The following is a 26,028-nucleotide window of genomic DNA, read 5'->3' as shown; positions in this document are numbered from 1 at the left end:
GTTTTGAGGCTTTCATTTTTATTTTTATGTAGTGAGCGACTGTAGAATGAGTGCTAATCTAAGTGCGCCATCTGCTGGCTGTTCAAGGAATAACAAAACAATCCTAGGAAGATGCATACTGCGATATAACACATAAGGTTAATTAAACGTGCAACATTTTTCATAATTTTGTAAAAATATGAATGTAAATCTGCAAACAGTGTCTTTCAGACTGTTGGCAACAAGTGGCTTGAAAACTGCTCACTTTAGCAAGCTGCACTTCTGACAGGAACTAGGGGTGGAAACTAGTTTATGCAATGGTCATGACTTTTTCTGGCAATGAAAGATGTTAAAATGTTAAAACTTTTTTTGTGGCAGTGAGAAATGTTGAGAAAGGGTAATAGAGCAGTGAGGTATTCAGCCCCATTTGTTTGGGTGACGCAGGAAGTATTCCTCCCCCGACTGCAACCACCCACTCTTGTCTAATACGTGAGGAGCTTGACATCTAAAATGAGCCTAGTCTTAGTGCACCTGGTTGCTTCTTCAGGCTTGACACCTTTTTGGGGGGCACAGTTGCACCATAGTGGTTTTCTCGGAATGGTGGATGTGGACTGGGAGTGATTAAAGATGTCTATATAGATAGAGGCCAGTCGTGCAGCATATGTTCTTGATGTACATTAGTTTAAACCTCAGAATCTTTTTATTTACCCATCTCTCCCCAGCTCAGTATGGTTCATAAGAGTCTTCATGGTAGAGAACAGTTTGTTTGGCATGTAGATCATGAAAATGTTTGGTTTTACAAGCGCGGCTATACAAATGACATTAAATTGTTTACTGAAACTATTCACAGTGCCTTTAGTTGGTTTTATAACGAGAGACGAGAAAAACCAGAGATACTAGAATGCAGGGAATGCAGGGAAAAGGCCTATGAAGACAGAATACATGCCCAACTACACGAGGAACAGCCTTATTTGGAGGCAAATAATTATGCTTTGAAAACAGAGCCAGAAAAACTATAAGAGAGAGAAAAACAGATTTTTAGATTTTCAGGGACAGAGTTTATCTATGTTATGCAAAGTGATCTAATGCACAAAGGCAAATCTACATATTTTGTTGAAATCCAAATTGGGATTAAAAACAAATTACTTATTAAATTTAAAATAAATAATTCACAATATGACTGTTTTTATCCAATACATGCAGCCTTGGTAAGACTTGTTTCAAAATCATTGAAAAATGATTATAGATAGAAATGGATGGATAGATGACAGACTGATTTCCTTTGAAAACAACTCTTTATATCTCACGCAGTGTTGCTTTTAATTGTTTCACTGTATTTTTCATTGGAGAGTAATGCAAAAATACTTAAGTATTTTAAGAATTATAAGATGTATTCTAAGAAGATTTTGTCTCAGCTACACTCAGATTCAGAGAAATTGGTATGAAAACTGAAAGCCATTTTCAGTTTATTTTGCTTGTAGTTGATAGTATTGGCATATATATATATATATATTTATATATATATATATATATATATATATATATATATATATATATATATACATATATATATATACAGTATATATAGTACAATAGATAAGAATCATTAATCTATTACTATTCATCATTTGCATGATAAGCATCAATCATTTATAGCATTTAAAGCACTTTGGTATTCAATGTAGTGAAGAGCTACTTTTATTGTAAGACAACATGGCATTTGAAAAGTCAGACAGGATTCTTTGCCATTTTTTTTCTTTTTTCTATCCAGACTTGGAAAGGTTTATCGATTTCTGAGCAGCTTGTAGACAACTTAAAATGCAGCTCACCTGATGCAATTTAAAGTATTGTGGACAGAAGTACTAAACCCCAGTCTTTCACAGCTATCATTAAAACCATCGCTCAAGCCAGGAAGTAATTGTGCACTCAGTCATATGCACCCAATGCAAAGCAGGAATTAAGCCAGGCAAACAAACATTGGGTTACAACTTGTTGGTTCTGATGGTCTGTGGTAGTTAAAAGATGACTCTGATATAAATAAAACACAATTTCACAATACATATTTATTAGATTGTAATTAGAGAACAAAAGAAGACGCCAAAATGACACTTTTTAAAAGCAGAATTTATTAGATATGGTACCTCTGACATTTATGGAGATGTGACAGCATCGTTGTGTAAGTGTGCTTAACATATGTTTGGCTGTACTATATTTATGCCTTTGGACTTGGATTATGTTGTTTGTATTTAAAAGGCAGCACTAAACACAACAGCACACAACTTTACACAACTAATTCACTTTCTGTCCATATTTATAACAAATTCTCAAACACATTCACACCAGAGACCAGCTAATAACTATTAATAATATCCAAAAAAGAGACTCGACAAAATTAGAGACTCTTCTGTGTGAGTAATAAATTAGAAACCAGTTCAGAGTACCTCATTTTTGGGGCTTAAAAGGTTTTTTCTAAATATTTTCAGAATATATCACACACTCAGCAAGAGCACAAATTCTGCTTGCTCAGTTGCTGCAGTCATTTGCAACTGTTGTTTAATTTTTCAATGTCAAACATAAATCATAGTGTTTTGACTATTTCAGTTTGCGTTGTGCCTTTCTCTTATGTCGGTCACATAAAAATAACTCGCACTTAATTACATTATTTTATACCCTACGCATGGGTTGATTACAGTAGCCAGTCACTATGGCAACTGGCCTACCATGATTCACCAATACTTAGCTGTTTTACTCAACAACAGATAATTACTGGACAAAAAGGTTATGTTTTTGGCTGATGGTCTCCGGGTATTTAAGACTAATAGACTGATAATAACAGGTGATGTATTTGTGCAGAATACAATGTATTTTTTATAAAACCACATAAATACACACTTTCTGATTTATAAGGCTTAATTTGAGTAATAAAACCACAGCACACTATAAAGAAATACTGGAGACACTGTAATGCACATGACATATAAATATTCAGTGTAATATGTATTCATAGTGCTCTGTGGGAAGCAAAATATTAAAAGGATAGTTCACCCCAAAATTGTTATTTTATATGAACAGACATGAGGGTGAGTATATAATGACAGATTTTCATTTTTGGGTGAACTGTTCCTTTAAGATTCTTTCAGCTACTTCATTAGATACCTCAAAGCTTTTTAACAAATATTTAGTTTACAAACTGCAAATGTCTGTAGTGTATATTGGTCAATTTAATACATACATTAAGACTAAAGAGTAAGATTAAGATCGGTTTTCCCTGACAGGTATAGGATGTGTGTTCGGCACATAGACGGTTTGCACGTTTGCGCAATTTTTAGAGATATTCACAGATGTTCATGCTCTTCTGCTGTCCCTCAACAGTCAGGTGCCCTTAATGCAGTACCTGACAGGGAGTAGCAGGAGTTGGGGTGAGAATCTGCATGTGATCAACCCCCGGATCTCCCAGGCCATGTGGGGGCCGTCTCAAAGCGCCCATTCGTGTTGGCCGGACAGCACAGGAGAAAGGTGCACATTCAAGATTAGGTTTGGAGAAGAGCAATCAGAGCTGCTGAGGGGTGGCCTGCTCCCTGTAGCCTGAAAGTACAAGGGCATCAGAGTTCACAAGACAGCTATTGGATGAGGGCATTAGGGTTTGCTGGGGGGTTGGTTGTTTATTTTTGCATGAATTTATAATAATTGTATATACAGTAAAAACATAAATGTTGCTTTATAATAAAATGAAATAGTTTAATAATAAAAATAAATAAAAATAAGAACATAATATTAAAAAATCTAAAAGCGCATAATGAAATTACTGAAACTTGAACTAAAATGAAATGTAAAATATAAAAATAAAGGTTCGAAATAATAAATAATAGTATATAAATAATATTAAAATAACTATTATTTATTTGATTAATTTTATATTTTATCAACCGGGTGACCAAACAACAGTTTTATTTCTTACAGAAAGCCTTAGGAAGATTTGAAAGCATACCTACAGTAGTATATATAAATAATAATAAAAAAGGCTCCTCGCCAACAATACTGAATGCCGTCAGTAGGGCGTCTAGAGGGGTGACTCAGTTCGGTTTTTATATGTAAATCTCCTTGAAAATGCCTAGTGGTGTATACATTTTTGAGCACTGGTTCAGCTGGCGAAGCAGTCTTATCCGTGTACTGAAATATCACCGGTTTTGCTTTATCTTCAAGTATTTATAATGATATGTAGAATGGGAATAGATTAATGACTCATGACCTTCTTAAAGCATTGCATTATAACAGGTTAAAACGCAGATGACTCAATGCATTAAAGCTTTTAAATGATCAAGACCCAAGCTTCAAATAACAAGCCAATACTTTTTTGCATGCAAGCCATTAAGTAACCTGTACTGCACACTTTAAGGTAAATATAGTTAAAGGGATGAACAACTGTAGATATTTGGTAATATTCATGGCATTCCAAACCCGAATGACTTTCTTTCTTAAAGAAAATCCTTTCTTAAAGAAAATTATTTTCAGCATAATGAAAATGTTTTTTTTTTTTTTAATTCAAATTTCTTCATTTAATCAGTTGATCCAGGTCCGAATGACTCGTTCACAAATAGAACTGATCTGATTCTCACTAACTCAATGATTCAGGTTATTAACAGCCCATAATGCTACTGTATGGCTTTAGATGATCGTATACTTTTTTATATTTCCACTACTCCTTATTTAATCTCATTATATTAGCCCCATTGTTAATTTCTCAGATCCTGTCACTACAGCGTTCAAAAATACACCTTTTGTGTTTCATGAAAGAAAGAAAATCACGCAAGTTTGGATTGTGCTTTCTGAGGTGAACTATTACTTTAAAGGCTGCTGAGCCACAAAGGCAAGGCTGCTGAAAGATCCTGTCAAAGGGCTCGTGCGACTGAAGGAGTTAGTGGTGCATTGTAGCAGTCTCTGTATGAAGTCGCACTTTTGCAAAGCGTCTTTTCTAATGAGCGCTATGGTTCTACTGGCATTTAATGGACAAAAAGACTGAGAGGAGACTGGCAGATGGCAAGTGGTGGGAGGCACATTATCCGAGATGGATCAGAATAAACAGGATGGGAGAAGCAAAGCTTGAAGCATGGGTAGTGATAATGGGCTGAGACGAGTGACCAAACTGTGATAAACAGGATTGTGTAATTAATATTTTAAGATGTTTTTTATTGGTTTTAGTTTGGTTTTTTTTTTATATTTTTCTTTTAATAGATTGGTTTTCATTAGTAACATTCTTTACTTTCACTAGTAATAACTTATTAAGGGTTACATACACACTGCAGTTTTGATATTTAAATGCAAGAATGAATGCCCTAAATTTCCATAATTATGTAAAACTTCCATATATTTTTAGATTCACTTGCACACCAACTGAAATATTTCAGGTCTTTTTATTGTTTTTATTAAGGGCTTACATACACACTGACCAATACAGCTCTGAAAACCCACAATTCCTAGCTCAAAAAAAGAAAAGTTTTGATATTTAATAATTATTGTTCAATGCACTCAATACTTGGTCGGGAATCCTTTTGCAGAAATGACTGCTTCAATGCGGGCGTGGGCATGGAGGCAATCAGCCTGTGGCACTGCTGAGTGTTTATGGAGGGCCAGGATGCTTCGATAGCGGGCCTTAAGCTCATCCTTGGGGTCTTGCGTCTCTCAACTTTCTCTTCACAAAACAGATTCTCTATGGGGTTCAGGTCAGGATAGTTGGGCAGGCAATTGAGCACAGTAATAATGGTCAGTAAACCTAGGTGGTTTTGGGCACTGTGCAGAGAGGTGCCCATTCGTGCTGCGTCTCATCTCCATAAAGCTCAGCAGATGAGCATGAAGTGCTCCAAAAATCCCCTGATAGCTATATCATTGATAAAAACATGTGTGTACCAACAAGCAGTATGCACCTGGCACCCCAGACCATCACTGACTGTGGGTATGACACACTTCAGGATTTTTTGCATTTCCTTAGTCCATCCAGACTCTGGCACCTTGATTCCGAATGACATGCAAAATTTGGAAAAAAGTACTTTGGACCACTGAACAGTCCAGTGCTGCTTCTCTGTAGCCCAGTCAGGCGCGCTTCTGCCGCTGTTTTTTTTTTGTTTCTGGTTCAAAAGCACACGCCTGTGCACGGTGCATCTACTCCAGACTCAGTCCACTGCTTCGCGCAGGAAGGTCTGGAATCGGTCCTTCTCCACAAAGGGTCCGGGCACCCTTCTCGTTGTAAGCATTTTTTGCCACACTTTTTTCCCACAGACTTCCCACTGTGGTCTTGATACAGCACTCTGGGAACAGCCTATTCGTTCAGAAATTTCTTTCTGTGTCTTACCCTTCGCAAATGAGCTTCTGGCAACAGGTCGCACAGTCTTACCCATGATTTTTGAGTAAACCACTGGGAGTTTTTAAAAGCCTCAGGAATCTTTTTGCAGTTAATTAGTTTGATTCAGATGATTAGGTAATAGCTCGTTTAGAGAATATTTCATGATGAAAATGAGATATTTTGGGTTTTTGAGCTGTGGCCATAATCAGGTATTAAAACAGACCTGAAATAGTCAGGCAATAACTAAAATATATGAAAGTTTAAGTTTGAACATTACATTATGAAAATAATGAAATCACAATATGCTAATTTTTGAGAAATGTATAATGATAACTATTATTCTGGCGTCTCATTTCAAATATATATTAAAAATAAAAGTGACTTATATACATATGTTTTTTTTTGTGTATATAAGTATTTAGTTTAATTATGCCAAGATGATTTTTTTTTTAGATATATTTAAATATTTAGTTGATTGTGTATAATAGTATTGAATTTAAACAGTAAAAGAAATAAATCCAAATATATTGAATAATGTGATGCATCTCATGTCTGTGAATAGGAAAAAAATAAACATTTAATATAAAATAATAATATTCTGTTTTTTATGTTATATTATAGATTTGGTATTATTGATGCTCATGCCTCCAAGCTAATATTGAAATTCAAATTTTTAATATTTGCTGCCTCCAAGCTTTAATGATAAAGGCCTAATACTCCTAGACGATATTGTAGTTGCAAACATTGCAAACAAAGAAACATTGTGTTTATAATAAAACACATTTTTTGCAGTGTAACTGCAGTATGTATGTGGCCAATGCTTGCAGGCTATGTTTTATAATATTTGAGACAGGTCTGACTATAAGTTATGACAAGACAAAAGTCAAATATAAGGTTCACCTACCTTCAGAGACTTTCAATCCAAAAGGTTGTGAAATAGCAAAATAAATAAAAAATAGATTAGAATTATTTTGAATCATATGTGTTTAAATGTTCAATGACAGTACAAACGTTCCACAGGAAAAACATGTGACAAAGTTCTGTGAGTTGCTTCGTCCACCTACACAGAACAATTACTGCAGAGCTTTCAATCCACTCCTACCACCAGACCGCTCTAATAGTCATTGTTCAAAGGATTCTGGCACCTTCTACAGCCCTGGAAGGCGGAGGTGATATTAGAAGGAGTGAGAAAGATTGAACATGAACGGAGCTGACTATGGCCCACAGCAGGGTGACTGATGAAATCCTGTCATCTTCTACACTTACTACGCATGTGAAATGGTTTGTTTAAGGATAGTTGAAAAATTAGGGATAATTTACTCATCCTCATGTACTTCTTAACCTGTTTGACTTTCTTTCTAATGCTTAAATAAAAAGATTATATTTTTTATGTTGTTTTTTCTGTTCTTGTCTGTGTGATGAAAGTCCAAGACAACATTTGATGCTATTACCTTCAATTGTATGAACAAAAACAACCCCCAAAAGATACTTTTTTTATATTTTTTGTGTTTGACAGAAGAAAGGAAAAAAGTTATATGGTTTTTGAACAACATGAGGGTAACTAATGACAGAATATTAATTTTTGGGTGAACTATCCTTTTAAATGTACAGTATGTTCTAGTTTTGCTGAAGATAATTAAAAAGAGGTCTGTGAAATCATGAGCACTGATTTCCTAAAGTGCATATAGTGTGATTAAAATGAATATTTATTAATTATTTTTAGACATTATTTTCTTTTTTTATTGGAACACGATAATATCTCTAATTATTTTAAGAATTTATTTTGTAATATTTATTTGGTTTAACAACAGTTCATGGTGGCTATCAATATACAGCAAAGGTCTATAAATAAATAAATAAGCCAAATAAACACCATAAAACTATCAAAGTGGTTAATACTCTTGGGTTCCACAAGAAAACATATATGTGTGCTAAAATATATTATCTACCAAGACAGCCAAAAATATTAAGTAAATAAAAAAGTGCTTGTAGTGGTATTATTGAGGATTACTCACTTGCCAGAATGACCATGTCCATTCCCCAAAATATGCTCATGATCCAGCCCACCATGACAATGGCTGTGATGATCTGGATGAAGGCGGCTGCGATGTTCAGCCAGAAAACGCAGCACATGTGCCTGTCGGGAAGATCTGTCCTCGCTCCGCACAGAACCGTGAAGGCTGAGACGAATGTACCTGTCACATTAATACAGTGAAATTCTGTCAACATGGGATGATACGATCCTCTTCTGTGGTTAAAATGGTTAAAACATGCAATATGACCTCAGTCTTGATCTCAGCTTAAAACCGCATGCTGTAATGATATCATTCATCATGGTGTGAATTATATCGTACATTACAGTAACATCAGAGACATAATTATGGCATAAAATATTAACAGAGGAGCTTGAATATAAATTAACATGGTGATTTTAATAGCAGTCAGTGTCAGATATGCCTGTAGCTTTTCTTACATCTGTGGTCTGGATGAAATCAATGTTTGTATTGTGCTTAAAATATTATCGTTGAATAACAACTTACATTTTGGTCTGTCATCACACTTCTGATAACTTGCAATATTGCACAAGTCATATGGAATACAAATATGGTTCTTTTTTGTCTTTTTCAGACCGTATTCATTATGAACTGTCGTTTTGTGAAAAATATCTCTATCAAGAATCTTTAAAATTTCTAGAACATGAAGGTGAATAATAACAGAATTTTTATTTTTGCTTGATTAAGGTGAAATTAAAGTTAGCATAAATGTACCTTTTCATTATGTATTTATTATTATAATGTATTTACAAGTAAAAAAAAGGAAATTTAACAAGAATAAATGTAGGGCAGGGACTGGTTTTAATTTTTAATTGACTGGAAGATTAAAACTGGGCTTTACAGCTGGATGGAGTCAGACTGAATGTGAGTTTGTGAAAAAATAGCTATTTAGCTATCGGTTTGTTATGAATGACATCAGCTTTGGTTAAATATATTAAATATTCATAACATTTGTTTCATGTTTTACACACACACACACACACATACAAATATATATATATACAGGTGCTGGTCATATAATAAGAATATCATCAAAAAGTTGATTTATTTCACTAATTCCATTCAAAAAGTGAAACTTGTACATTATATTCATTCATTACACACAGACTGATATATTTCAAATGTTTATTTCTTTTAATTTTGATGATTATAACTGACAACTAAGGAAAATCCAAAATTCAGTATCTCAGAAAATTAGAATATTACTTAAGACCAATACAAAGAAAGGATTTTTAGAAATCTTGGCCAACTGAAAATTATGAACATGAAAAGTATGAGCATGTACAGCACTCAATACTTAGTTGGGGCTCCTTTTGCCTGAATTAATAGTCGATCAGTCTGTGGCACTGCTCAGGTGTTATGAGAGCCCAGCTTGCTCTGATAGTGGCCTTCAGCTCTTCTGCATTCTTGGGTCTGGCATATCGCATCTTCCTCTTCACAATACCCCATAGATTTTCTATGGGGTTAAGGTCAGGCGTGTTTGCTGGCCAACAGGGATACCATGGTCCTTAAACCAGGTACTGGTAGCTTTGGCACTGTGTGCTGGGGCCAAGCCCTGTTGGAAAATGAAATCTGCATCTCCATAAAGTTGGTCAGCAGCAGGAAGCATGAAGTGCCCTAAAACTTCCGGGTATATGGCTGCGTTTACCTTGGACCTCAGAAAACACAGTGGACCAACACCAGCAGATGACATGGCACCCCAAACCATCACTGACTGTGGAAACTTTACACTGGACCTCAAGCAACATGGATTGTGTGCCTCTCCTCTCTTCCTCCAGACTCTGGGACCCTGATGTCCAAAGGAAATGCAAAATTTACTTTCATCAGAGAACATAACTTTGGACCACTCAGCAGCAGTCCAGTCCAGTCCTTTTTGTATTTAGCCCAGGCGAGACGCTTCTGACGCTGTCTGTTGTCCAAGAGTGGCTTGACACAAGGAATGCGACAGTTGAAACCCATGTCTTGCATACGTCTGTGCGTAGTGGTTTTTGAAGCACTGACTCAAGCTGCAGTCCACTCTTTGTGAATCTCTCCCACTTTTTTGAATGGGTTTTGTTTCACAATCCTCTCCAGGGTGCGGTTATCCCTATTACTTGTACACTTTTTTCTACCACATCTTTTCCTTCCTTCGCCTCTCTATGAATGTGCTTGGACACAGAGCTCTTTGAACAGCCAGCTTCTTTTGCAATGACCTTTTGTGTCAATGTCAATGGTCGTCTTTTGGACAACTGTCAAGTCAGCAGTCTTCCCCATGATTGTGTAGCCTACAGAACTATACTGAGTGACCATTTTAAGGCCTTTGCAGGTCTTTTGAGTTAATTAGCTGATTAGAGTGTGGCACCAGGTGTCTTCAATATTGAACCTTTTAACAATATTCTAATTTTCTGAGATACTGAATTTGGGATTTTCCTTAGTTGTCAGTTTATACCCATCAAAATTAAAAGAAATAAACATTTGAAATATATCAGTCTGTGTGTAATGAATGAATATAATATACAAGTTTCACTTTTTGAATGGAATTAGTGAAATAAATCAACTTTTTGATGATATTCTAATTATATGACCAGCACCTGCAACAATGAATCATTCACAAATCAAGTCCAGCAACATCTATTAAGAAACTATGATTTCATGTTCACTTTAAAGAGCAGTCTGCTTTTAAATCTGGGAACAGAGCAATTCCAAGGAGACAATTTCAGTATTTAAGTATGTGTTATGCTTTTCTGATTTTCCACAGATCTGCAGGACTTGTCTGAAGAAGAGTCTCATTTGGGAACTTTAACCATGGTACTGTAACTCGCCAAGACAACTTTTGTCAGATACATTTTTCTATCCCTTTAAATCCAGGGGAATTAGGTTATGAATAGCTTTCCATATTTGTAAGGCCAATAAGCATAATTCACACTGAAGGAGTCTGAGTGAGCAGGCAGCACTATACTGCCAAGCGCAGTTCAGCGTCTCATTAGTGTTATCACAATAATAGATTCTAATGGGGAGGACAGCGGCTGAACATTAGCATATCCCACAAAACTGATGAGGATCCTTATTATGAGAAATGTTCTTTATTCACCCCAGATACAGCCTGTTCTTTAGGTAACAGTCTGCTGCTATTAAATGTTTGGCTGTTATTGAAAAGAGCTGGGACAGAACCTCTTTTGGAAGGGGCTTTCCAAGTAGAGAAGGGAAAAAAAAACTTTTCACAGTGTTTTATTCCCACGGCCGATATACAAACAATACACTTACAGACCTGCTCCTTAAAGCAGACAGCTTAAAATAAACACCAAGGAATTAAAGAACGAATCTAGGAAGTGGAAAAAGACATTATCTTCTCAGTCCCTTGACTTTAGGAGGAGATATGCGTAAGCATTCTCATTCATCTCCAAGGCAGTTGCTTGACTGATGCATGCAGCCCTTGAAGTAAGTCTAGATGAAATAATACATCTAGAAATTTAATTTATTCCTGTTAATTTTTAAGCTGAATTTTCAGAAGCCACAAACAAACAGTCTTCAGTCTTCCATGGTCCTTCAGAAATCATTGTAATATGCTGATTAGGTGCTCAAGAAACATTTATTATCATCATTATGTTTTGCTGCTTAATATTTTTGTGGAAACTGGTATTTTTTTCAGGCTTTGATTAACAGAATGTTCAAAAGAGCAGCAATTATTTGAAATAGGAATCTTTCATAAAATTATTAATAAGTCTTTTTTGTCACTTATAAATTTAATATGTCTGCTGAATATAAGTATACATATTTTTTTACCAAATCTTACTGACACCAAACTTTTGAACGGTAGTATATACAGTATATAAACTGAAAACAAATTGAAATATGTTGAATATAAATTGAAACTGACAGACGGATGGACGGACAGAAAGATAAACAGATGACCAGACAAACGGAAGGATGGACAGATGGTCAGACAGGTCAACTGTGGACCAGGATGAAAGAACATCATTTACCAGAATGCAGTACATGTGTTATTTTAATTTTTCTTTGAAATATATATATATATATTTAATTCCTCTTCCTGTCATTTAAATTCCAATTCAGCTTACTCTAAGGTTCACAAATTCACAATGAATTGAAAGGGGGCCAGGTCTCCTGTCCTGAATCTTGCTCTGCCACCTATCCGTTGCTATGATTTCAGTCAGCATGGTTGAGTGAACACTGCTCAGGTCATGCCAAACAGAGCTTTGGGTGTTTGTAGCACCCTAATTAAAGTGAATGAGGCAAGGACCCCCACTCCACCATATTATAACACACACACACACGCACGACAAATGTACGACAAACTGTACGATCTCACATCAGGCTGTCAACAATGCTTTCTTCCTGTCAAACTGCTTAAAGCACTGGATACCAAGGCAAATATCTGCTTGCATATGCCACACATATAATTTAGAGGCCACATCACATGTCATAATGATTCAACAGAGACATGCACACATTCACACTCGTTTTCTCTATGAAGAAGGGATGCTTGAAGATAAGATACAGTAGGGTGGTGAGGGGTCCTAGTCCCTGCACATCAGGCTCACAATCACTATAATTTCCCTCAGCCTTCCTCACATGCGCCCCATTGCCAGTGTGGGAGGTTAATTATCCCGTTCAGTTCCTTTTCTTCTGAGAGAGACAAATGTTGCTAGGAGAGCGTGTGTGGAGGTTCTCGGGTGCCATTGTCATTTTTTTTTAAAAACATATGCACTGTAAGCACATAGTTGTGTTGACCCTTGTAGCTGCAAGGAATGAAAATCTGTTTTCTTCTCTCCCATCGTTCACCCTCTTCAGACTGGAAACTAGTGGATGCATCATTCAGTATTTTTCAGGAAGTCTTTCACAAGACTCCTCACTTGTTGATTGTACACATTGATTGAGTTTCTTCAAGTCAGAAATCATGTTTTGTCAAAAACCATTGGATAAAACAGGAGAGACAAAGAATGACCTTAAGCCACAAAAGACTTTCAACAAGCTCTCCCTCTCTAAGTATTTAAATAGAGCACAATAGTAGGGGCCTATAGAGGTTATAACACTATTCAAATTCTCCATAGAGATATTGAACAATTTGCAATAAAGAATAAACATTTCACAAAAGACCATATAACTGACATCACTTCATAAGCCAACCTGAAAGGGTAATTTGCGACTTTGAATTTCTATTTTACAATAGTAGTTTTTGGTTAATGAGTAAAATAAAATCTAAATGGTCAATAATACTAATTAATAATGGTTCACACAAGTTACTTAAGGACTAAATTCACAAAATTCTCTTTTGAGGTAAACTACTTTTAAAAACTGCGGGGTCAGTAAAAAATGTTTAGGTTAAAAAGAAATTAATGCTTATATTCAGCAAGGACCCATTAAATTGATGACAAGTGACAGTACAGACATTTGTAATGTTACAAAAGATTTCGATTTCAAACAAATGCTGTTTATTTACTGTAACTTTATATTAATCAAAAAATCCTGCAAAAGTATATCACCCTCTCCACAAAAATATTAAGCAGCACAACTGTTTATAACTGTACAACTGTTGCTTGTAATAAAAAATGTTTCTTTAAGCAGCAAATTAGCATTTTAGAATGATTTCTGAAGCATCACGTATATATATATATATATATATATATATATATATATATATATATATATATATATATATATATATATATATATATATATATTTATAATATTACTTTTTTGCTGTATTTTGATTAAATAAGCCAGTAGCATATGATTGTGTATATTTTCTTGAGGGAGTCCATGGCTCGAAAATGTTAATGAAAACAGGAATCAAGGAAATGTGAGTTTTTGTAAACTAGTGGAACTATATGTCTTCTTTTTTATTTTCTTATTTTTTGAAATGCATATGGAGAAAATCAAACACAGTGTACATACAGCACCTCTCTAACATTAAACATGCATGCCATGTTTGGACCACAGGTGGCAACTAAAGGCCCGAGAGCTTCATGTATAACAGAGTCATTTCGAAAGCGAGGTGAAGGATTGGCCTCACGGTAGGCCTAGAGAATAGGCACCGCGACCATTCCGGAAATGGAAAATTCCACAACAGCTCTGCAGCCTCTATTTATAATAGCTCAAGGATGAGAGCCAAGACAGCTTGTGAGGAGTCTGACTGCCTGCAGCCATCACAGTTTTCAGCCATTCTGTGAGGAGCTGATTACTCATCAGTCATTTACTGGCTGTTCAATCCATTCCGCAGAGAGAGTCATTTGGGTTAACATTGTCTTATATCAGGCTCACAGCCTTTAAAGGGACAATTTCCCTTGGAGTGACTGAGCCTTGAGAAGATCAAAAATGATTAAAAAGCATGCCAGAACATTTTGTTATATGAAAAACCCCATAAGGGGAACAACTTGAGTAATTTTCATTACCCCAAAAGTTAAAATATGAGATGAACTTTATTGCCAAATCTTACAATCAAATTTTTCTGTTCAATGAGTTTACCGTTCATTGCTAATATATACTTGGTCATTAATCACACTGCAAATTTTATGTAATCTGAAGCAAGATCATCAGTGTAATTTGTAATCGGGTGACTCTGCTGATTGCCACAGTGCAGCTGTATTAAAAATGAGACCAATAACAGTCTCTGAATGATGTTATCTCATTTTAAAGAGACCGTCTGTATAAAATTACAGCGCTCAGTGGTCTTCTATCTGTTGCCACAAACATTGTGCTGAAAGCCATTTTTCTGCTCTCAAATCTAACTACTGTCACAAGAACATCAATTGTGCCCTCATTTCAGTAATTATGTATAATATTATAACTGAACTGAATCTATCAGCTGCAATTTAATAAAAGAAATGTCATATTTTGGTCTGAGATGTCCTGTGTTTTTTTCACTGCACTTTTGAGAGACATTAGTTTCCTGTTTGTTTGGGGGGGGATGTCCACCACCTGCCTACAGTCTGTTCACTGATTGTCTAATGCATATTTAACACAAAACTGGGAAGTTTTTTTTTTTTTTTTTTTTTTTTTTTTTCGGTCTGACTGTTTTAGAGTAGTTCAAATCTAACATTGTCCAAATATGCATATACTTGTCTACTATGATGCATGCTAACAACAATATATCAAATAAGCAGTATATCCACATATGCAGTATTATTATAACAGAACTGAACTAGAGCTAGCCTACTCAAATGAACACTACCATTCAAAAGTCTGGGGTTGTTTTTGAAAGAATCTCTTATGTTCATCAAGAATTAATTTACTTAAAAACACATTAATGAATAACAGTATATATTTAAAGTATATATTTAAAAAAAATCTTACTGACTTCAAACATTTAAATAACAATGTAAGTGTTGTAGGTAGCAAGAAAATTGTTCCTTGTGATTAAATTAAACACTTGAAGCAATTTCATTTCCTTTTCTTGTTACATGTCAGTTAAGGTCAAATTACAATGCTAAGCTAGTCAATGTATGTCTGGGAATATGAATTCATACATACCCATGGAACATACTTCATCAAAAGCTGGGAGGAAAGTTCTTCGTTGAATTTCATACACACTTGAAAGTATTTGATTTCAGACTCATCTTAAATTTGCATTGCAAAGCTTTGAATATGTTAACACAATGAAAAGAGTGAAGTAAAAACACCAAATTAGAGCACCACTACATTGTTGACCTCTGCAGTCAGTTTATTTTTAGTTTGAATCCATAAGAGAGTTAAGGTCAGATACAGTACAAGAGTCCTCTGCCTGACAGTCACAGGCTCCTCTGAATGTCTGTTTTTTCTCTGTAATTCCGTTTGCTTAACATATTATTCAAGGTTTAAAAAAGTAAAGGAATCTAAAAGGATAACCATACTCAATTGTTTTGCCTGTTTAAGTGCACTTTGAAGGACCCTCTTGGAATGAATTAATTTGCTGGCTTATCTACCTCTTTCAATCTTAGCGGAGACAGGCAGGCAGGCTTCTGCTAGTATCTGCTGTCATGGAAACTAGAAGAGCACCAGGGCTAGAGCGATAGGTTCAGTTCAAAGAGTGTTGGGATAGCATCGGCATGAGCAACACAAATTTCTCAAATTGCCCTGCTGAGGAAATAGTTTAAACCATCCTAGGCTGATCTGCAAATTAGTTTGATGGATAATATGGGATACCAGTAGAAGACCATGAACCAGCTTAGGATGGTTTATGCTGTTTTTATCAGCAGGGTTATTAGTAAGAAGACTTCTGGTCAAATCTGTGGTTACTGTGATTTACTGTACATTCCTGGTTGGGTAAAAATATCTTGTGGAAATGGGAAAATTAAAGCAAAAAACATTAATTCTAAAATAAATTAGTGAAGTGTGGCCAAGTATGGTGACCCATACTTGGAATTTGTGCTCTGCATTTAACCCATCCAAGTGCACACACACACAGCAGTGAACACACACACCCTCCACAGTCGTGGTATTGAGGGTGAAAGAGAGCACTGTAGATTCACTCCCCCCACCAATAATCCCTGCTGGACCGGAGACTCAAACCCACAACCTTAGGGTTACAAGTCCAACTCTCTAACCATTAGGCTACGACTCCCCTCCCTCCAATTATTCACTACATTCAGTTTTAGCATGTTCATAAAACTGTTTCTGAATGCATAAATGCATCTGAAGTGATCGACTTTTGTCTTTTCTTTGCACTTTAAACACTCATATTTTAAATGATACTCTAATTTTAGGCTTAAAGTACAGTCCATTTCAAACAAGGGGTTTGTATGATATTCACTAATTCCCTCTATTTGTGAACTTAAACTGGAAAGCTTAGAAGAATATTTTATTCCTTTGTATGTATTAAATGCCAGAAATCTGTATGCTCACCACAAAATATTAATTTTTCCCCCTTGTGAAAATCTTCCCATTTAGATTCAGGCCAGGTCAAGATGAAAAGTTACCAGTTTTCCACTTTTAGACCTTGAGAAACGAATTTCTTTGGATGAAATTCCATCTACTGTATATCTGATTACATCTAAACCAAATATATTTTTGAAAAGGTTACATTTTGTTTAACACAAAGCCTGAAATAAAACAATATTTTTCTAGTATGCCTGAACAAATGAGCATACAAGCCTAAAATTAAACAGCTGTGAATCCAACAGTCAAAATAATTCTGATGCAACAGATTTTCAGAATGGCTGACAACATAAGGAAAAAAATGTTTGCCAGTCAGGAGGTTTGAGTGCAATGTCACAATTTAATTTTAAATCTGCAGTGTTGGATAGGAAAAACTGTTTAGAACCAGAGGGATTTACTAAACTGCAGTTCACAGAGACTCAACACAGTAATGCAATCTGGGATATGAAGTTCTTCCACCCTGGTCTACAAAAGATCATTTATTAAATATAATATAATATAATATTTAGCCATCCATCCATCCAACAGCAAAATTCAAAGTTAGTCCTGACAAACTTTGCTGTTTTAGATAAAATTTCTAGTTACAAATTTCTTTTTTACTTCATTGAAATTCCAAATTGTCCAAAGAAAACATTTTTAGCTTTGTTTCACGAGTTCACACTTACATATAATTAACTGAAGTTTATATAATGCATATTTGGCGTGCTGTCCGGAGGGAGGGCTCCGAGCTCGGCCCGAACCCAGAGTACTCCCCTCTATATAGAGGTGTAAAACGAACTCTAAGTGGAGGAGATGGGGTGGAGGGGGGATGCTGATAAACCGTCAATGCATAGGGGTAAGTCAGCTGTATTTATACCCTAGAGTTGATTATCTTAAGTGTGCTTCACCTGTGCTAATTAGGCTAAGTATCTGACGTGCTCCTCCCGAACCTTGTTAATAAAACATCATTTAGTTGCAGAATATGAAGCAACTTATTTAAAAGTATGCTTATTGCATTATTAGTGTAAAGCAGTGGTTCCCAACCTTTTTCAACTCGCGGCCTACACAACCAAACACATACAGTATGTTTGCGCGGCCCACTGCAAAAAAATTAACTGACCCCGTTATTGTTGGCTTAATAACTTAGTACTCAGAAGCTAGATTGTTAACTGTGTTTATTAAATGAACTAGGGCTGTGGGATATGGACAAAAAAAACTATCGTGATTTCTTTGATCAATTTTGCGATTTCGATTTTAATCACAATTTTGACACACACAGATATGCTTTACAGTCATAAATGCATTCAGGATGAATTTGAAACATATTTCCAAAAGAAAACCAATTAGAGCTTTATCAAAAAGTTGTAACTTCTCTAGAACAGACATAAGTCAAAATAATCACTATAGTAAAGGTGTAACAAAATTTCTAGACTTATGGCAAAAAATATATAAATAAATAAATCCTGTGTCCAGGGACTTTTTTTCTTTTTTGCTATACATTGTTCATAGAGCTCGTTAATTGTAGCGGTGCCTCAGGTGGTGAAATAGATTTGTTATACATTATACAGGTTCACACGTAGGCCTACTCCGTCTGCAGTGCGTATACAGTATGTGTATGCGGTGCAGAAGCAGCAGCGAGAGCGCATTAATGTAACGCGAAAGCACATTAAATTAATGCGCGAGCGCGAATCTCTCTGCTCGCACGCACATTTCTTTTGCTCTGTCACAAAAACAGACGCGCTTGCTCAGATAGCTGCTCTAGCCCGGAGAAAGTGCGCGCACTTAAAACGTGTCTCCTCTGCTCAAACTGCGTCCTGTGCAGTCACAACTCTCTCTATGCTCATGTGCTAGATATTAATTCTTTTCGCACGTTTTTATTTCTAGCCTTTTACCGCGTGCAGTGTGAACACTCTGATTCGTTAACATTGGCTCGGAAAAAAGGCGCATCACATCTGTTCTCGCGCTAGGCGCGTTGCATTCTGATTAGATCGGATAGCATACTGCGGGAGGTCAGGGCCGCGAAAATTGGGCTATAAAGCTATTTAGAAATCGCGCACGCTCAAATCGTGATTTTATGACAATTTCTATCGCACAGCCCTAGAATGAACTGGCAATGAACAGAAAATAACTCGGGCTTATTTAATTATATATATATGAAATGATGTTATTATGTTATGACTTAGACATTTTTACATATATTAACAATATAATTTTTTATTTTAATAGTAATTGGTGGGCCCACCTTCAATACCATCGCGACCCACTAGGGGGCCACGGCCCACAGGTTGAAAACCACTGGTGTAAAGCACCCAGATGCCCAGCTCTGTCATTGTTTGGACATTAAGTCTATAAATAAGACCCTCATAATGTGTGCACATGCAAATTAGCATGATTTGATGATTTGAATCTAAATTCATCTGGCACCCAACACATGCCCTGCAAAGTATCTGCAATTAAAGGTGAGGAGAGCAGGTTGTCAAGCATGACTCACTAACTAGAGTGGTAATGGTCTCTGACAACCCGAGTGCAGACAGTGTGCTCAAGAGAGCCCCATTAGGCACTTGGCATTTTCCCTTTATCATCGTCAGCTCAAGAGAGCCCCATTAGGCACTGGAGGGGCATTGGATCATCGGCGGGGGGGCCACTGTCGTTTGATAAATATTTTTTTGACGCATTGGCAACATCATAGTAGCATGGAAATCCAGACCTAAATCTGAAAGATCTATATAGAATGACAATGAAAGATTTTAAGGCCCGTTCACACAAAGAACGATGACTATAAAGATAACGATATTAGCGTCCACACCAGCGAGACGATATCTTCTGTTTATTCTAAGCGCACGCTCGTCTGGCGCTTTAAATTCTCGAGCGCGCGTTACAACAGGATGGATTCTGATTGGCTGTCAATTTTTTTATCGTTCATCAGCTGGAAAAAATCGTTTTGAAAGTGATTTCCAACGATATCGTTTTTCTTTGTCTTTATCGTTATAGTTGTGGTATGGACGCTGCTGTTCTTTAATACTGAAAACGATTTTTAGAACTATATCTTTTTCGTTATCTTTATAGTTATCGTCCTTGGTGTGAACGGGCTTTAGACTTTGGGTTTTATCTAAAAGAGGAACAGAAAGACAGCGCTGAAATTTGCTGTTTTGCCGACCGGATACGGTTCCAATGATCTATATAGAATGACATTCTACCCTATAATGTTAGCTCCAATGATCTATCTATATAGAATGTCATTATATATTTTTTTTTAAAAAATTTTTTTTATACCTGTCTTGATTCCTAATACACAACAGATGACGATTGTTAGGTTAAACGTTCAGAATACGATTCAATATAAGGTTAGTATAGCAGTTTCAGCACGTCAGCGAATGGACAGCGACTCATTCTCGCGTTACATTTTTGGGAAAATGTACATTTTTGGGAAACGCGCGAGGAATTGCGGCTAACGTTTTATAACCTTGCACGTAGAGAGCGCTTTTAAGAGCTAAGATAGGCTAGGCTACATCGAGGGAAACCCGGCCCAGAACAGATAGCCTAAACAACAGAACAGGACAGAAAATAATAATATAAATATAATATAGGCTAAAAAAAAACATAAAATTGGCCTACAATGAATAGCTATATATTTTTTTATACTTAATAATTAACAAATTATGACGACAAAAATAAAACACTGAATCAGTTTGAAGCTTTGAAAAACCGGCAAAAAAAAAATCTCCCCATCAGACAAAGTGTTTTCGTATAGATGTTTCTGAAAACTTAAGGCTTTTTTTCTTAATAAACGAGTTGGACATCATCACACAAATGTCTGCGTATGGACCAACAGAAGACTAAAAATTCGCCTGCAGAGAATAAGGATGTCACAACAAATATGAGCCACTCACACAGGGTATAAGGTTTAACTGATTTTGTAGTTTTTGATTTGCGTAGAATGCAAATTCTGTAGAACTTGAGAAATAGATAAAAGAAAAGAAAATACAGGAAAATGGAAAAAATAAAATACAGAAAATACAAAGTGTGCTTCAACAAATAAAATAATTTCTTTAAACACACCGTTTTTTCTTAGGGTTCCAGGACTTTAAATACTCTAAAGGACTCATTTTCTAAACAAAATAAATAAAGGACAAAAATAAATGTATTTTCTGCTATTACTTTATGCTAATACTGGGTTTTAACCTGGGTTACACACCTCCCAACAGTTTTATGCACGCACCAAGCAGAAATGACATAAGGCCGTATATCTTTACAGACAGCCAAGTATAAAACACAAATGCAGTTAGAACCCACAAACATTCATCAACAATTCACCTGTGTGTTTTTTTTTTTATAATTAGCTGCTAACAACTGTCTATAATATAGACGGACAAACTGTTCTTCAACTTGAAATGGATTTTGCGCGCGCGCTGCAAATCAATGGTAACAAGTTTTACTCGGCGACCAATAAGCATTCACCATGACGAAGCCTAGTAACGTGCCATGAGCAACCAAAATTATGCATTTTCCCCATTCTTTTTATTTTATTTACTTTTAAGTTACAGTTTGAACATTTAATATTAAAATAATAACTAAAAGGGATTTTTTTTTTTGGGCCACGCCATGGCCTGTAGGAGGGGCATCAATGACCGCTAGGGGGGGCACGGCCCTCGAATGCCCCACCACAGCGCCGGCACTGATCATCGTCATCCAAACATGGGCTCTCTTGTCATAATATTCCGCTCTAGTTTATGTATGAGCAACTGTGCAGCAGACAGGAGCTCAGTAAACCATACCCCTGTGCAGAGATGATACAAGACAGGCACATAACTGCCTGCAGAATGCATTTTCATTTCATAAGTATTTATACAGCATATGCACTGATTCATACTGAACGCTTGCGTCCTCCAAAAGCACTCCATGTCCTCCAGACTCCAGAGGGACTGGCCGAAACTTGAGGAGGAAATGCTATGCTGAAGTGGACTGCAATATGAGATGACTTGAGGCACAGGTCCAGTGGGGGCTATCCTGATGGATGAAACCAATATTGACACAAATACCAGAGGGCCACAAGTGACTGAGTGATGCAGTCACCGGGTTGAATACTGTATGTTCAATCTAACTGCAACTATCAGAGATGGATCCAAGCTCTGCAAATGTCCCGGATGCATAAGTCTGGGCAGAGATGAGCCACATATTTCCCATGCCCTGGTATAGGCACACAAAAAGTGAGGCTGGATTGACAATATTGTTTACCAGATTTTAATGGTGCAGTAAGTAATTTCTAAGAAAACGCTGTTGTTATATGAAATCACCAATACAAGCACGCTCCTACCAAAAGATCATACCCCTGTCTTGATAGGTCCGCCCCTAAATGTACAAACATGCTATGTTCTTACTGGTGATTGGCTACAAGTGTGTTTTGTTGCTTTGTCCAATTCACTTTCAAGAGTGTTTCTCAGAAATCACTGCACCTTTAATTGATTCTCATTTTGAGGAACCAATATCAATTTAATGTGACATGACAGATCGCTGTAGCGCCGCAGTTCGAGTGGCAGTGCAGAGACGAACAAATCATCTCTTTCTTTTTCTACTAGTTATAGTTTAAAATACACATGAACATCAGAATGTATGAAAAAAAACAGTACAACTATTTAAATGTATCACGTCTCATTTAATCACTCAATGTGTCACGTAACATTAGAATTACCTCAGAAAAGACACTCAGTACACAAACCTGTTATTGATGTCTCATTTATTGCATGTTTTAATATTTTTTTTAATTAAAACAAGTTATGGCAAACACAGTTTAAATCAGGGGTGTCAAACTCAACTCCTGGAGGGCTGGAGGGCTGGAGCCCTGCAGAGTTTTGTCCCAACCCTGCTCCAACACTCACACCATGTAGTTTTCAAATAAGCCTGAAGGACTTGATTAGTTGTATCAGGTGTGTTTAATTAGCGTTGAATCTAAACTCTGCAGGGCTCTGGCCCTCCGGGAATTGAGTTTGATACCCCTGATTTAAACATTTACATTTTAACAATAAATTGGAGTAGAAAATATCATTAAAAACTAATTTTAAAAACTGTCTTAGTTTAAATGTTAAATATTTGTATACATCTAAATAAATTGAATACATATATCAAAAATATCTAAATATATCCAAACAAACGGAAATCTGAATCAAATAGAGAGCTTGTGAATTGAAATTGAATTGATTTGTAAAATCTGTGTCAATTCCGATTAACAAAAAGGGGTAAGTATCCATAACTGTGGGGTTAGAAAGAAGAGATATCTGATGTAATGCATGATCCATAAAAGACGAGGGAGCCAAAAGGTATCAGCTCACCTATCAAGACAATACACTTGGCACAGATAAGATGTGTTCAGGGTAAAGTTTCAGCACAATGCTTTTGAATTGAAATAGGAGTATTCCAGGAGTATTCTTTTGTTACTATTTCTGGCATATTTCAAAGACATTCCCTGAGGTCATGCTTCCAAGCCTTATTAGACATAAGGGAGATCAATATTCTTCTGGAATGTGTGCTTTTATGCTTTGAAAATCGCAAGCTACAAAGTGATTCTTTAAATGTGCAGTGGTAAGAGAAATAAAACAATCCGTTTGGTCTTTGAAGAGTGACATCATGACATAATCTATTGGCAATTAAGAGGCATGTTAGATGAAAGAAGGCGGTCACACAAGCTGATCACACACATGACAAAATACCAGAGATGAACAATTACTTAGACTGAACTAACATGATTGAGAATCAAGTTGGAAATGACAATATCAAGATGGACAAATGGACCGGTTAGGAAGGAGAAAAGGTCAAGTTATTAATCAGAGTAATGGAGTGGATGCAATTTATTTATGATTGTCTTGAGTAACTGTTCTGGTATGCTCTCAAATGCATGTGATGGATCTGTTACCACACTTCAAAAATTGGACATGAGCTGAAAAAAACAAAAAAACAAAACAAAACAAAAAAAACATCTTGCATTGAATCTTGACCTAAATGTCAGTGAAAAACACAATCTGTTCCTGTTCGCGTCCAGATATTCCAAGTGTGTTTTGGTGCTTTGTGGCTCAATAAGAAATAAGGTCGTTCATGATCATAAAAATAATCAAGTTTAAAACACATGTGGCTGGGTGTTAGAAATATAATATTTGAATTCACATTGATTTTATGCATTTTTGAAAAGCAATTTCTAACAAAAATGACTAAAATGGACATTAGGTAACAACATATATTTCTTACACTCTGACTACAGTGTAGGCATATTAATCATTATATCATGCATTTTTAAATCACAAGCCAAAATATTATAGCATTTTCTTTGGGTTTTACCATTTGACAACTTGTACTAACCATGATATCATTTTCTGTTTATGATATAATTTCACATTACAAAAATGGCTTTCTGCATGTTTCTTCTGCCACTTTTATACAAACAAAACCAGTTTAATATCTATTTTTCTAAACAATAATAACACAAGGTTAGCCAACCTACTCAAAGGTCCTCCTGTTGAGATTTTCAGCATTTTGATTAGACTTTTTCATCAGTGTACCACCCACGTGTTTGACTTCATGCCCCACAAACACATAAAAATAGATTTTAATTCAGTAATTGAAAACATGTTCAATGAAGGTGGATCCATTTGTCTGTATGAACTGCGTTTTTATGTTTTGTTGTGGAAAGTAATAGACACGGACAAAAAATTAACGTCACGTCATTGACCCATACAAAAATATCACCAAAATCATAAAAACATAAGGAATGCATGAATGAATTAGAAACAAATACAATAAGCCTTGCTCAAAGTATTTATACATGGAAATGCAAATGGAAAGCATAAACAAAAAGTATAAGCAATATAATACACCTTATGTATTACTTTAACTGTATAAGAATGTAAGATTTTAAGCAAATTTAAATGACTAAAGCGCGCTCTGAAAGAACTTGTTGATGGAATGCAGTTCGTTTCGGGTGTAGTGTTATATCTTGCAGGTGGTTGTGTGTATACGAGCGAATCTCCTCCTCGTACTCACCCAGTCCGGGAACAAATGTGTTGAGAAACAGGCAGATGACAGCTACTGGGAAAGGCATGTAGGGGATGGCAGCGCGTAAAGCTCCTTTCTTCTCCCTGACTTGAACAACAACTCCGCTGGTAGAAGACGAAACTCCTTTTTCGTTCATTTCTGTGTCTTTCTGGTCCATTTCACGATTTTCTAAACTACTTACAAAGATTGAAATCCTTGTTTTGGTTTGTACTGGACACTATCAGGTGCAGCTCCAGCGCGAGCGTAAGTTTTGTGTTGAAATGAGTGCGCGCACTGAACGGTAGGCGTCACACTTACTACTGTGTCAGTGAGCGATAGTACATAGTTACACAATAGATTTAAAGGCACAGTTGTGAATTCAACGGATTTAATCGACAGATTGTAACTAGATTATCCCGATTGTTCGAAATATTACTGATATCCAGTAAATGTTTGTGCTCAATGTCTTCAAAGGCGGTAAAACAGTTTCACTGTCAGAATTTAAAAGCATTTAAAATTCAGTAAATCAGTAGGCCTATGTTTCTTTAACGCAAAAAGTAAAATCTTAATTTCTTTATATGTTTAAAGAATATTTATAAATTTATACATTTTTCATATTGCTTAAAAATACTTTAGGCTACAATAATCAGTAAGTATAAATGTAGCCTATATAGTCTTTTTAGTCATCAAATCTCAACTTCCTGTAATGCTTTAGGAGCTCAATGAGAACACAGAGCTCAAGGAAGGCAAACACAGACACCTTCTCCTGCTGGTGTTGCTCTTGAACAGTATTAGCCTATTGAAAAA

The 26,028-nt window shown here is 36.0% G+C and overlaps 1 protein-coding gene across 1 annotated transcript; it reads right to left on the bottom strand.

The window, feature by feature from the left end:
- Window positions 1-2,082: 2,082 nt before the first annotated feature.
- LOC122149014 (protein stum homolog) lies at window positions 2,083-25,541 on the bottom strand. Its single transcript, XM_042778060.1, has 4 exons — window positions 25,231-25,541; window positions 8,332-8,511; window positions 7,221-7,229; window positions 2,083-3,564 (listed from the first exon to the last, which is right to left on the bottom strand). The coding sequence occupies exons 1-4, from the start codon at window positions 25,397-25,399 to the stop codon at window positions 3,530-3,532; spliced, it is 393 nt and encodes a 130-aa protein (XP_042633994.1). The 5' UTR covers window positions 25,400-25,541; the 3' UTR covers window positions 2,083-3,529.
- Window positions 25,542-26,028: the final 487 nt, after the last annotated feature.

The sequence above is a fragment of the Cyprinus carpio genome, chromosome A20 (genome assembly GCF_018340385.1).
Source record: "Cyprinus carpio isolate SPL01 chromosome A20, ASM1834038v1, whole genome shotgun sequence".
In the NCBI taxonomy this organism is placed as follows: Eukaryota; Metazoa; Chordata; class Actinopteri; order Cypriniformes; family Cyprinidae; genus Cyprinus; species Cyprinus carpio.
Note: the sequence above shows the minus strand (reverse complement) of the source record. Positions and strands in the feature narration are given on the sequence as shown.

What these genes read in the sequence shown, in the direction of transcription:
- LOC122149014 (XM_042778060.1), bottom strand. Translation starts at nt 25,399, where the DNA reads ATGGACCAGAAAGACACAGAAATGAACGAAAAAGGAGTTTCGTCTTCT. An exon ending in CACATTTGTTCCCGGACTGG is followed by an intron (nt 8,512 to 25,230) that starts GTGAGTACGAGG and finishes TTAATGTGACAG; the next exon opens with GTACATTCGTCTCAGCCTTC.